General features: G+C 44.5%; 1 protein-coding gene across 1 annotated transcript; it reads right to left on the bottom strand.

Moving 5' to 3' along the window:
- Positions 1-2: 2 nt before the first annotated feature.
- On the bottom strand, positions 3-12,347 carry LOC104083630 (TGF-beta receptor type-2-like). Its single transcript, XM_009587163.1, has 3 exons — positions 12,210-12,347; positions 4,249-4,376; positions 3-522 (listed from the first exon to the last, which is right to left on the bottom strand). Exons 1-3 carry the CDS (start codon positions 12,331-12,333, stop codon positions 343-345), a joined length of 432 nt encoding a protein of 143 aa, XP_009585458.1. The 5' UTR covers positions 12,334-12,347; the 3' UTR covers positions 3-342.
- Between the last annotated feature and the right edge of the window lie 449 nt (positions 12,348-12,796).

Below are 12,796 nucleotides of genomic sequence, written 5' to 3'. Positions count from 1 at the left end.
TGTATATATATATAAAAATAGCAATTTCATAGTTATATACAGGCATTAATAAAGTGCATAATGTTATTGGCTATTTTCAAATCTCATTTCCTGAGGAAGTGCTAACATACATAGCTCCTCCTGCGACATGATGCCGGCAGCCAATGTTAGGGTATGACACCTACTCCCCGGCTTTTAATTCCCACGAATACATCTCCCTGTCTGGAGCCGGAGTCTAAAGGGAGTAGTGACAGCCTCAGTCCTCCAGGAAGCAAGTCAAGGCACCGATCGAGACTTCTTCCTTTGCCAAGGTGAACGCGTCTAGGAGCAACTTCCCTCCATTTCGGAGCTCTCGGGTGCGCGCTACTTGGCGGTGGTCACGGAGCCGTCTTCGGGGATCTTCTCCTCCGAACAGCTTCTTCCCGAGAGCTTGTCGTGGTGCTTGAGCTCGCTGAAGCGCTCCACAACGCACTGCGCCGTCAGCCGGGCCTCAGGGTCATGGTCCCAGCACTCAATAAGAGTTTCACAGACCATCTGGATGCCCTGCAGAGAGCACAGAGAGAGCAGCCGTGATGGGGCCAGTCACCGCCAAAGCCCGTTGTGTGAGAGTCGCTTTAGTGCCCTCTGAAGTGCAGGGGGACATTCACGTGTGTCCTGGAGGTGCTTTATGGGCTTTTCTGCTACTGTCATGGGGGCATGCTTTTCTTTTTTTTTTTAAAGAAACCCTACTATGGTATTTTCAGCACTTTACTGTCATTTCCAGGCATATGTTCTGATACTTTAACAAGAAAAATGATGCTTTGAACTAGTGCTATAGAATCAAGTAGGGTTTTTTTTTTAATAAATGTGATCAGAATTCTTGGATAACATGACTTCCTGCTCAACCCATGCCTTTGCGTGCCTGAATTCTGTTTGGGCTTTTCGAACAAAGTTCTGATTGCCCGCAATATCAGGCCCTACATCAGCCCTTCATTAATTCCTTGCAGACTAACTAAACCTACGTGCAAATATGGGCCACAGTCCCACAAACACTTAAACACATGTCACTCACAGATGTAACTATTTAACCTTCATTTCAATGCTGATGCACATGTTTACAGGAGCAAAAAACAGTTGCATCTGTGTAATGCATTTTATAAACATGAGGTATTTGCCAGGAAATTGTGTGCTTTGCTTTATGACACTAAAAGCCCATTAAGTAGGATTTATCTTAAACTTCTTATTGAAAAAAATAACATTTCACAACACTGCATTAATTGCATAATTTACCTAATTGGTGATGTTGACTGATGTCAATGTTAATAGCAGAACGTTATTGTCTGTATACAAATAACATTAGTTTTCTGCTGGCATTGAAATTACAAGCAGTAAATTAAATTAAATATTAAACATTAACTTGAAATCAATAGTGCAACAAATCTCATTAAAGGGGGGAAAAATTGTAATATGTAAATCCATTCCAGAATTTTATCACGATGAATAATGAGTTCATTACAAAAACATGACTGCAGAGGAAGGAAATGAATATGGAAGAACCATTACAGTAAGAGCAACTTCTATGGAGTTCAAAGCAGATCCTCAGCTGCTGCAAACTGTCACAGCCCCGCGGAAGCTGATGCGTCACTGCATTTTAGATAGAGCAGTGTGAAATGCTGAAGGGATTCAGATGAAGGGAATTAAATCCACCTTCATTATATGTCCTGTGAGTGTGTTACCAGGAATCCATTTCCTGCCCTAGACTCTTAGCTGAACCTTGCTGGAGCCAGCTGTGCTCGTTCCGGTGACACACAAGCGCAGACGGGTGGTCCTCCCAGTCGGTGGGGTGTCCTGTACTGGGGGCAGACTGAGGTCTGGGTTTTACATAGGGAAGAAATCCCTGAAGTCGAATGCAGGACACCTAAGTCCAAATCTGCGATTATTTTACTTGCTATGTACATCCAGAGGTGAGGAAATTCACAGTGTATCTTACTGTCTCTACTCCAGTACCTCGAGCTGCAGCCCTCCACACACTCAGGTTGCTGCCATGGGAGCAGCTGCGGACCTGCCCCATGCCTGAGCACCACGGGGATCCTGAGCCCAGTGCTTCCCTGCCCAGGTGCCCTGGGCATGCTGGCACACCTATGCTTGCCGCTATGCCTGGCTGTGTGTGAAATGAGGTCCTGGACACTTCTCTCCAAGGCATAACCAGCTGTACTGCCCATTTCTACTGCCACATAAGGCAGTGCCCGCAGGAATAGCCCTCTCCTGAACGCTGACAAGTCTCTGGGCCACCTAATACTGCCCCAGGCCTGCTTTAAGTGCCAATGACTTTTGCTTTATAGGGGCTTTCACCACCTTCTATTACACGTACATCATGAATTTTGTTCACAATGAGGGTGGCGAAACACTGGCCCAGGTTGCCCTGAGCGGTGGTAGATGCCCCATCCCTGGAAATATTCAAGGTCAGGTTGGCGGGGCTCTGAGCAACCTGGTCTCGTTGAAGGTGTCTCTGCTCATTGCAGGGGGCGGGGTGTGGACTAGATGACCTTTAAAGGTCCCTTCCAACCCAAACTATTCTATGATTCTATGATCATCTGACTCTTCCCAAAGGCAGAACAGAAATATTTGCTGACCATGTCTGCCTTTGCATTAGCATAAGCAGTATCTTTCTTTCATATCCAGCAACAGATTGGTACTAAGTTAGATTTCCTTTTGCTCTTGAGAAAACTGTGATTATCCTCAAGTTTGCTGACCACAGATCTTCCTGTTGTTCTTGTTTCCCTAATCAGTTCTCTACCCTTCTTTACTTTAATTGTTTTCACACATGAGACCATGTCTTTTGAATATCCTGAGAAATGTTCTCACACTGTTCCTAATTTTAAGCATTTTCTACTATTTAATTTTTATCTCCCAAATGATCTGGCTCAGGATTTTTTTCTGCTTTGTTAACTGGGCTCTTCTAAAGTGCCACATATGTATTACCAGTTTGGACTGCATTTTGGCTTCGTGGAAAACAAACAACTGCAATAACTCATGATCCCTTTTACCAGCTCATCCACATTTTTTATAAAATTTCTGTAACCAGTTCTTTTCTATAAAGATGAGCATTAGTATAATCTCTCCTTCCCAGCTCAACTTGTCATTTAGAAGATGGTTGTATCTATGGCTCCTAGAAAGGTCAAGGGCTTTTTAGTACTTGTAAGATCAGATATCCAGGTTCCCTCAAAATACAGGTCTCCTCCCCATTTAAAGCACCGCTCCTCGATAACCCTACTCATCACAGAGGAGCAAGTCCCTGTGGTCCAGGAAAAGGCTGCACTCTGCCATAGTCATCAGGCGGCAGATGCATTGCTCGTGGTTGGAAAGATGATTGATTTTGGCCATTCACTTGGCCTTTCCTAAGTAGGTGTTAGACTGTGATTTTAACATCTCAACTGGAATGAAAAAGGGAGTGTTACATTGCTCCTGATGGAAATACTAGCTGATCTTGGTTGACTGGGCTTTTATAAATGTTGGCGATGCTTTCCTTTTGTCTGTAAAGACCACTCAACATATTTCATTGACAAGTGAAACGACCAAGTCTCACTTCTCCTCTGAGATGATTCTCATTTTATCTCTTCTGATAAAACTGCTCAGAGCAAAGGTGAAGAAATGCATGCCCTTGGCTTGCTTCCATTTAGTTTCATCTACTGAGAAATCGGGCTGCAACTATCACCTAGGAAGTGCAACCATGGTGTCTGTGAATGGGGAAAGCTGACAGAGTGCTTCACGACATGCAAGGGAAATGGACTGCTAATGCGCAACCTGAATAAAAACAGACTGGCTTGCTGAAGACTCATTTCCTATTTTCTTAAACCTGTCAACAGCTGGGATACAACTATGACTGCTCTCCATGATAAAGTACTGAGATTTGTTTTCTCTGCTGAAGGGGCCCATGTGCGAATTTGTTCTCTTTGACCTTTCAGAGCCTGCACACAGTGTGCTGTAAGGCCCTAATTATTCTGTGGCTGTCTGGATGATTGTCGGGTCTCAGGTTTCCAATCTTTTTTTTTTGATCACTTTTAGATTACATTGGTGGACAGCAGAAATCCCAGGGCTTTGGGGTAGGCATGGTGCAGGGCACTGTGGTGTCTGAACCACGGCAGCACCGGTCTCACCATGTGAAAGAGCTCTAATCTGTGCAAAAGAGAGGTCCAGCCTGTTGGGCAGGACACTGAGTTAAGGCTCAGGCTTCAGGCAGCAGCTAAATGTATAGTGCAGTTCCCAGCTGCTCACGTGTGGTGCTCTTACCTGATGGTTAAGCCAGGAGCTGGGGATCTCGGGTCGCCCTCTGTCTCTTAAGACATTGTCCTTCATGCTTTCCACGCAGGGGTGTTCTCGTACTTTAGAGCCAAACGGGGGCTCGTACTCTTTCACTTCTGCCAAGAGAATAAGCAAACACAAGGGCATTCAGCTGGGCTGCGCTGGTGCGAAGTGTGAAGGGAGCTGTCTGTTCTCTGGAGGAGTAGGAGCTACTGATTAGCTGCTCAGTGCCACTGTTCTGCTTGACCAGCTCCAAACAATGCAAAGCCACTTGGCATTTTCAAAAATGTTTCAAATATGTTTCTCCCACGTGCCCCCTCCCTCCCCTTTTCTTTCCTAGCCAACTAAACAATTTTCATTTAAACCCTTTAGTGCATAATCATATTAGCAACAGTCAGAGGAGCAGATTAACCTATAATGGTTTGTGAGCCTTTCAATCTCTGCTGAGGCAAAACACACAGGAGCTTCAAGGTGAGTTTTGCTTGAGCCAGGCTTGCAAGAACTGGTCCCCCTTAGTTCCCCTGGAGTCCATACATACTTACCAGGTGAAATATAAACTGAAATCTATCTAGGTCATGATAGATGTTGATGTGCCAGATTGCTAGGAGGAAACAGTTGCTTGAAAAGGACAAAGATACAGTAAGGAGCAGTGCTGGAAGCTGCTATGCTGCCCTTGTTTATTACTGAGCTGTGTTCCTTTATAGAAAGTAGTAGTCTACTCTTATTTTAGGCCTCTTTCCCAAAATGGGTCAGTTTTGGCCTATGATGCAGGGGGCACAGCTTCCTGAAGGGGCTGCTGCCATTCTAGTTTTTGTTTGCATGTTGCATATTTTCTTTGCTTTTCTTTGGAGAGAGAATGAAAGAGGCAGACATATGGGACCTTTGGAGAAAACTCAAGAAATCTCTGAAAGCGGAAATATTATAGTAGATGCTGACACAGTGTAGAAAATGCTGTGGTTTCTTTGGGAACAGATGGAGACTTTACTCACAGGCCTAATGACTTGCTAGTATTAGATAAAGATTTATGAAGTTGGCCTGTTCTGCTGCCTCTTATTTCTTTCTAGGAATTAATTGCGGGCAAGAAAAACTGAAGTGTAATCTACAAGGCAGTCTGAAGAGTGCATGTGAGTGCCCAGAAGATGTGTAAAGAGACATGAACGAAATGGGAGACGTTGTACTTTGCGTAATGTTACAACCAAAGTTCAAATGCAGTGTCCAGTGCTGCTCACTTCTCTCAAGGGGCATTTTACGGTAAAAAGAAGCTCTGAGAAGGGTGATAACAATGATTAAAGGCCCAGAAAAAATGGGAGGAACCTCTAAAGCTTGGCTTTGTTTACTTTGTAGAGAAAGGTAAGGAGTCATATGATAGAAGACTGAAAATAACTAATGATCAAGATTACACAGGTCAGATCCTTCTGTCATCTCATGATAAAAACAAGGTAGTATTGAACATAACTAAAAAGTGGACTTTTCTCCAAAACCTTAGAGTCAGGCTGTAGATCTCACTTCTACTTGATGGCCACAAGATGAAGACTTTATCAGGCTACAGAAAAAGAATTTCTAATGTTTAAAAAGAATGGCCAAGTTATGATAACAAACATTTTGGAAGGGATATTAAACCTTGTGCTTCAAACATTCAGCGTTTAGAGATCCAGCTGCAAACAACTGTGTGTGCAGTGCAGCAGATTACCCCACAGATGCCTCCTGCAGATCTCTCCTTCTTTCTCCTGAACCATCTGGTGCTGGCCACTGTCCACGCAATGCTCTGGAGAGCGGCTGTAGCCCCGAAACACAACTCCTATCTTCTCATATGTAAATCACTTTCTTTAAGACTCAAGGGCCAAAGTCTGCTTTGCTTTCTTTCCTCTACAAGAAGGCATACCGGTTTCACCAGCATTAATCTGAGTTAGAGACTACTCGGCCAAAGTAAATTTACAAGACTTTAGCCCTAGAAATTAATTGGGAAGTTGCCATCTTGCTGGTCAGACCTGGATTACTATGCAGCGGATGCACAATGATTACAAAGCAGATACCTCTACTTTCAAAGCTAACCAAAATATTAACGTTTGCTGGGAAAATTTAAATAGTATGACCTAGATGGCCATTTCCTAGACCATCTCCATCAGTCATGGTTTGACTGTGGTAGTGGTCATGGATACCAGCCAAGGCTCTGAGATCTTCTTGCAGTATGAGGAGTCAGAGGAGTCCGAATGTCCAACAGAAGGAAGCTGGTGCTGTGGTGTTGACCTGTTCCCTCTCGCTGAGCTTAATCCGAAGGCCATTCAGATTCATGAGATGGTTCAAGTGGGGGACGGGAAAGCCTTCCCAGGGAATCGATAGGTTTGTAATACATTTTCCCTGTTTGAGAAATTCCTTCTATGCTATAAGCATTCCTCTTCCAAATATAAAGATTGAATAGGTTTTTCAGGTTTGGGTTTTTTTGGTTTTGTTTTGTTTGTTTGTTTGTCTTTTAATGGTAAAGAAAAACAAATTGAGGCCAGATGCCAATTCGCCGTAATGACTTTATAGTAATACTGTCGTGCCTTCCCTCAGTTTGAACAGCATGCAGCATCTTCTTGCTATTTATTATCTTTTCCCTTAGAAAGAAAAGCCCACTGAATCCTCTCGCAGTAAATCATCCTTATGCTGTGGAATCTCAGGTGTCAGATACATTTTGCAGTAATAGTTGGGGTTATTCATGCTACAGTAGATTAACAGATGTCAATTTGAGGTAGGTTAAGATGTTTGTGCCTAGCTGCTTGTGCATGGCTATATACAGATGCTGAATCTATTTTTCATGCCTTGTATGTTTCTTTTGATTGCTTTCAGACCAGTCAGACACTAAAAATGACAGCTGGCTGAAATACCATAAATACCTCAGGTACCATGAACTACAGCACCTTTAGCGTTCAGTAATGGCAGAGTTCGTTCAACTTTAACCTCCAGCATTTAATCTTTATGGTTGTGAGCTACCTTGCGCTAATAATCACAGTACCTCTTGTTTCCTTTGACACTGGCCTGGCCATAACTGTCAGAAAAGCTGGGACTGGATTTTTAGCCCCAAACAGAGACATTACTGAAAATCTATTTGTTGTGCCTGATGAATGCTTTGGAAAATTTGGCTGTGGGTTCCTCATGAAAAATACGCCTCGCTCATGTAATCTTTTTCTACTCTAAGCTCTTTGCAGTGAGAGTCTCTTCCTTTGGGTCAGAACAGCATACCTGCCAACCCTGTGGACACTCCCTCATGTGATTTGTCTTACTGATTTCTGTGGGACAACTTCTCATGCTGGAAGATGAAGGCTCATTTATAGAATCAAAGCAGGAGTGAGGTGAAAGAAGGCCAGCAAAAATCAACAGCAGTGGGCTTGTGTTCAGGAACTTTTAGGTCCTTTTGAAACACCCCTCCCTTTAGAGTTTACAAGGGGACAGACACAGAAGGGATAAATCAATGGTGGAGCTACTGTCACAGCTCATGCACACATACACACCTGTGTGTGTGTGTGCAGATTGTGTTTTTTCTTCATGCTAGAGGAATTTGGGTGGTGGATCTTCTTAGCTGTTGCACAAAGGGATAACAATGCATAAGGCAGAGGCTCAAAAGCCATTTCACGGCCAAGTTTAAGGAGCTGTCAAATGCTTACTTCACGTTTTCCCTGGGTTTCCCCGTTCCACTCCTTCAGAATACGGACGCTAGCTGGGAAGGGTGAGGGTGCGTTGGGATGGGTGAACTGATTGTGCAGCTTCCCTTGCACAGACACGTTTTAAGTGACTTCACATCTGATGATCAAAGACACAGCCACCCTTCCAAAGGTTTGGGAGGGCACAAGCTCTGCCATCAGTGTATGGTTACAGGCTGCTTAGTCACTGTGTGCTGGATCCTGAGGTGGGAAAGTAGAAGAACACAGAGCACATCAGCAGCCAACATGGAGTGTAGTGCAGCAATCTTATCTACTGCTACCTGGGCTTGTTGAATGACAGCAATCAGCAGCCAACATGGAGTGTAGTGCAGCGATCTTATCTACTGCTACCCGGGCTTGTTGAATGGCTTCCTACCTTACATGTAGTACTGTGGTGACACTTAGAGAATTTCTAGGACATGAGTTACTGTCATGGGGTGACGCTGCACTGTGTGGATGTACCAGCTCGGGGTTATAGGCCACCACAAGCCAGCGTAGTGGCTCTACTCCACAGAAGGAGAGGTTTAAATCAGGCCCCGGCTGCAGCCACCTCAGGGCCCAATGCACAGGCACAGCCCCACTGTACAGGCTATCAAAATGCTCCCTGCCACCAGAAACTGTCACCTCTCCACATCAATATGATGAAAGCTGAGCATTTCACGAGGCACGGGATGCACAAATGTTTAGTTACCAAACCGTGGCTCTTGACTGACTCTTTCCAAGTAAGCATAAGATTAATCAGTGATTTTATTCACATTAAACACAGCTCTGGTAAAGCAAGGCTGCCATCTCAAACAAAGCCCTGCTGCTATACCGAAGCCAGCCACCACTCCAGGCAGTACAATACTGCATGAGCAACGTCGCCATTTTCTGAGGGGTTTCTCTTCTCCCTCTTCACCAACCCTGTGTATCCAGAAGTTCCCTTTCCTCTCCTTCTCCCTTGCCACCCCCAACAGTCCCCCTCTCGTAGCAGCTCCGATACAAAACAGATGGTTTTCTTCTCTTTCTAGGAGGCTGTCAGAGAAATTACACTTGCCTCAGTCGCCAAAGCTGTGTCGCTCTGAAAGCAAGTGGTTGAGATGAAAATTATATTTCTTGCAACGTGCAGCATCTGGTGCACAGCTGTTGCGCTGAATGAAATACCAAGTTAACGGCAGCATGGAGCAGTTGAAGTTCTCCCCAAAGTAGTATTGCTGAGTTTCTAAATATGCCTCTTAAATTATACTCTGGTGAAAAATCAGTCAAACTCGATCTTTGCCTCCGTCTCCCTTTCCCCTGTGCCCCATTTCTGCTTCTCCGTATTTAGCACAACAAAGTAACAATGAACAGCATGGCCTTTCTCGAAAGCAGATCCCCACCTGCTTATTTACTATGGCAGCTTCACAGTATGGATTATGCTGCTGGGTATTTTTGTTTAAACATCTGCTGACTGAAAAGGCCTGGCATAGCATGGAGACTGTGTTTGACAAAGCTGCTGTAGCGAAAGGACCTGCCTCCATCGCCTCTCACACTCACCGAACACCTGTACGCTGACAAACGAATCCTGAGAGCTCCCTTTGTAAAAGAAGTAAGTCACTGTACCTTGACGTGGCTGAATGGCAATTAGCGCCCCCCACGTGCTTCCCTCCCTAATTAAAGTTGCTAATGCTGCTGCCTCAGCTTAGACTGCCACTCCTGCCCTCTAAACTGCCACAGGTTTTTCTAGTGACGGGGAGCTGACACCGCAGTCAAGCCTGCCCTGCAAAGATGGTGCCTACATCTTTTAGGCTCCTTTGGAAGGGCTGGCTGCAATCAGGTCAGCCTACTCCAGCTTATAGGGGAGGTCATTTCTCTCGGTGCCTAACAGTTTAGGAAGAAAAGAGGGGTTTGCGTGAGCGGAGGCAGCTCCTCGGGAAGGCTGCGAGGAGAGGAGGGAGTCTCACGAATGACAGATGGAGAGGGAAAGCAGAGGGGGAGCTGTAGTCATGAATCACTGTAAGGGTATTTCACCAGCTGGTTGCAAAGATAGCCAGACTGCACGAACCAGGGGAAAATCTAAGAAGGAAATGAGAGAAACCGTGCAATGCAGCTGCAGCTCAGTACCAGTGACAAGTTAAAGGAGCTACATCCTGGGAGTTGTGTTTAACTGCTCTGGATGAAGACACTAAGCCCAAGTTCCACCCTCCACAGATCTGCCCAAGTACTCCTGTGGTTTTGCTGGGGACTTCAGCCCCTGGAAATATGACTGAAATAGGGAAACGAAATTCAAGAAATGTGTTTCTGGAGATGAGGATGACTGAGGGATGAAATGAATAGGGCGGGGGTTAAGCTCCACCTTGAAAGCAAAGGGGACGCTGGGCCAGAGAAATTTTTCCTTTTCCTGAAATGACTTCAGCTCTTCTTCTAAAGGTTATAATGGGTCAGTCTCTTCTAGCCAAACATGCTGGTGATTTTCCTTCCTTATGAAACTCCCTTTATATCCTCTTTTAGGCAGTTGCCTTCTGAGAACAGCAGCAATAAGGTCCGCTCTTGCCACAATCTCCATTTCACCATACTCAGCAAATATGAACAGGAAGGCATCAGCAAAGATAAAAGACTCCACAGTGAACAGCTCATATTTATATTAATAAGGTGAGTTCCTAAATGCAAGAAACAGAGAGAGCACAAGAGACAGGGCAAATATCCTTTTTCTCGGGTTTTAAATCTCCTCAGCCACATTTACAAAGTGCTAATGAAAGACTGAGGTTGTGCCAATGCATTTAGAAACAGGCATGACGACGACAGTTAAATGTGGATAGGTGTGCCTCGGAATATGCCAGACTGAGGTTCAGTTCCTGAAGCACCAAATGTTTTTTCCCTGAAATGTTTGACTAGAAAAGGGTCATGCTTTTATGCTAGCAGTAGCTGTTTGCACACATACTCGATTTGTAGCTTTCCCGGCAGGGTGCAAACAAGACTAAATGCTGGTCAGACATAGGAATAGACTGAGGTGGAGGCATTCCTCCTGCCTGCACACGGACACCATGATGCAGCCACACAGCCACTGTGCAGAGTGGCTTCAGAGACCTCCATGGACACCCTTGTGGTATCCCACGGATATTAGTAGAGAAACTAGGAGCAGCTCTGCACATCTCCCCATGGGACATCGGTTTCCCTTCTGTACACTATGTTCCCCATACTGCAGTGGTCTAGCCTGCAAGATTGTCCTGTCTCTGTGGCAGCCCTTCAAGATACAACTGTGCCAAGTCCGATGAAAAGGGAGCCTCTGTGGTTTTGGAAGAAGGGTAACAAATCAAATCATAGTCACATATCTACTATAATATCCACATCAGTGTTACCTTTTACAGCCCCGCTCCTTAGACTGCCTGCGAGAGCCCTGGACTGTGCAGCAGTTTTTGTTAGAATGAATGTTAGACAATACCAGCAGACTGAAGAATTTTGTATGTAACTTAGTCTCATTTTAGTCCCTGAAGTAAGGTGAAAATCTTCAAACATGGCAATATGTAATGCAGATATCTCAACAGCAACTTTTCGGATTTCTAGCACATACCAGTGCTGCACACTGGGAATTCTAGGGCAGCTTTAGGCAAAGCAGAAACGGAGATTTTGTTTCAGTGAACAAACTCTGAATATGAACAAGCACAGCAGCTCTTCCTGGAGCTGTTCTGATAGTCAGTTCCAATCATTTGTATTTTGTTACTGCACTTCATACAACAAACATCCCTTGATTTCTCATATGGATGATCTCTTGCAATATCACAAAAAATGATGAGCAGCTGGGGATTTTGGGAAAGCAGGAAGGTTTCTGTATCACTATGATGGCTCTTACTGAAATGATCAAATTAGTAAATGTGACACTTAACTGGCCCTCATTAGGTTTCAGAATTAGCATTCCATGAAAGGCAGTTATCACTTCTTGGTCTTAATATTTCAAATTGTCTTATGTTTCCAATCATTTTGGGTGGGGTCAACCAGACTGAGTCAATCCATGGCTACCCAAGATGTTACAGGAAAAAGCAGACATTAATTATCTTTAAAAATGGTTCTACCTAACAGCAGATTTATCCTTACACCAATCAAGAACCAATTTTCTCATGCTCTCAGGTGCTTGCCCTCAAACCTGCTCATGCACATGTGCATCTCATACTACCGAAGGCCTGTTAATTTATAGCATCCAGGTACACAGGAACAATTGGTGAGAGTTAAAAAGAATCATCCTCTCCCCAGACAACCACAAGAGCATGTCTGTCCAAACATACTTTCAGAGAGAAGAAAACTGATGGCACTTACCTCCGACGCCGTTACAGCGAGATGTCATTTCCCAGAGGACCAAAGCCATGGAGTACACATCTGTTTGTTTGAAGGACTCCACGTTCTCCAGGTTCATCCTGGATTCCAGAACCTCAGGGGCCATGTACCTTGCTGTGCCAACCTACAGGAGAGGAGATCGGGGAGAGCTCAGGAGCTGCAATTGTAATTCATGTTTTGGATTCTGCTGTGATTTAACTTCAGCTTTCACAGAAACGGTGCCATTTGACATGTATCCAAAAGTTCAGGCCATACTTGGCACAGGTTGTATTTTCTGCTGCCAGGGGAATCTGGCATTGTCCTGACTACCAATTTACTTGCACCTCCCTTAGTAAAGAAGAAAAAAGAAGCCCTTTTTAGTTCCTTAAGCAAATAATTTTGACACTAACAAGCTTTCTCACTCTTTGGCTGTTCACAGATAAACTCTGCCCTTTGGGCCTGAAGTAATTGCCGCTGACCAAGTGTCTTTCAGATGAGCAAGAAACACATTGTATTCTTTTGCACTGTATATTAGAGTGTTAGCTGTTTCTTTTCATGGTAGGCTTAAAAGGAAAGTGGTAAATGCAGGC

Source organism: Fulmarus glacialis, unplaced genomic scaffold (genome assembly GCF_000690835.1).
Source record: "Fulmarus glacialis isolate BGI_N327 unplaced genomic scaffold, ASM69083v1 scaffold30891, whole genome shotgun sequence".
Lineage (NCBI taxonomy): Eukaryota > Metazoa > Chordata > Aves > Procellariiformes > Procellariidae > Fulmarus > Fulmarus glacialis.
This window is presented reverse-complemented; position numbering and strand designations above follow the sequence as displayed.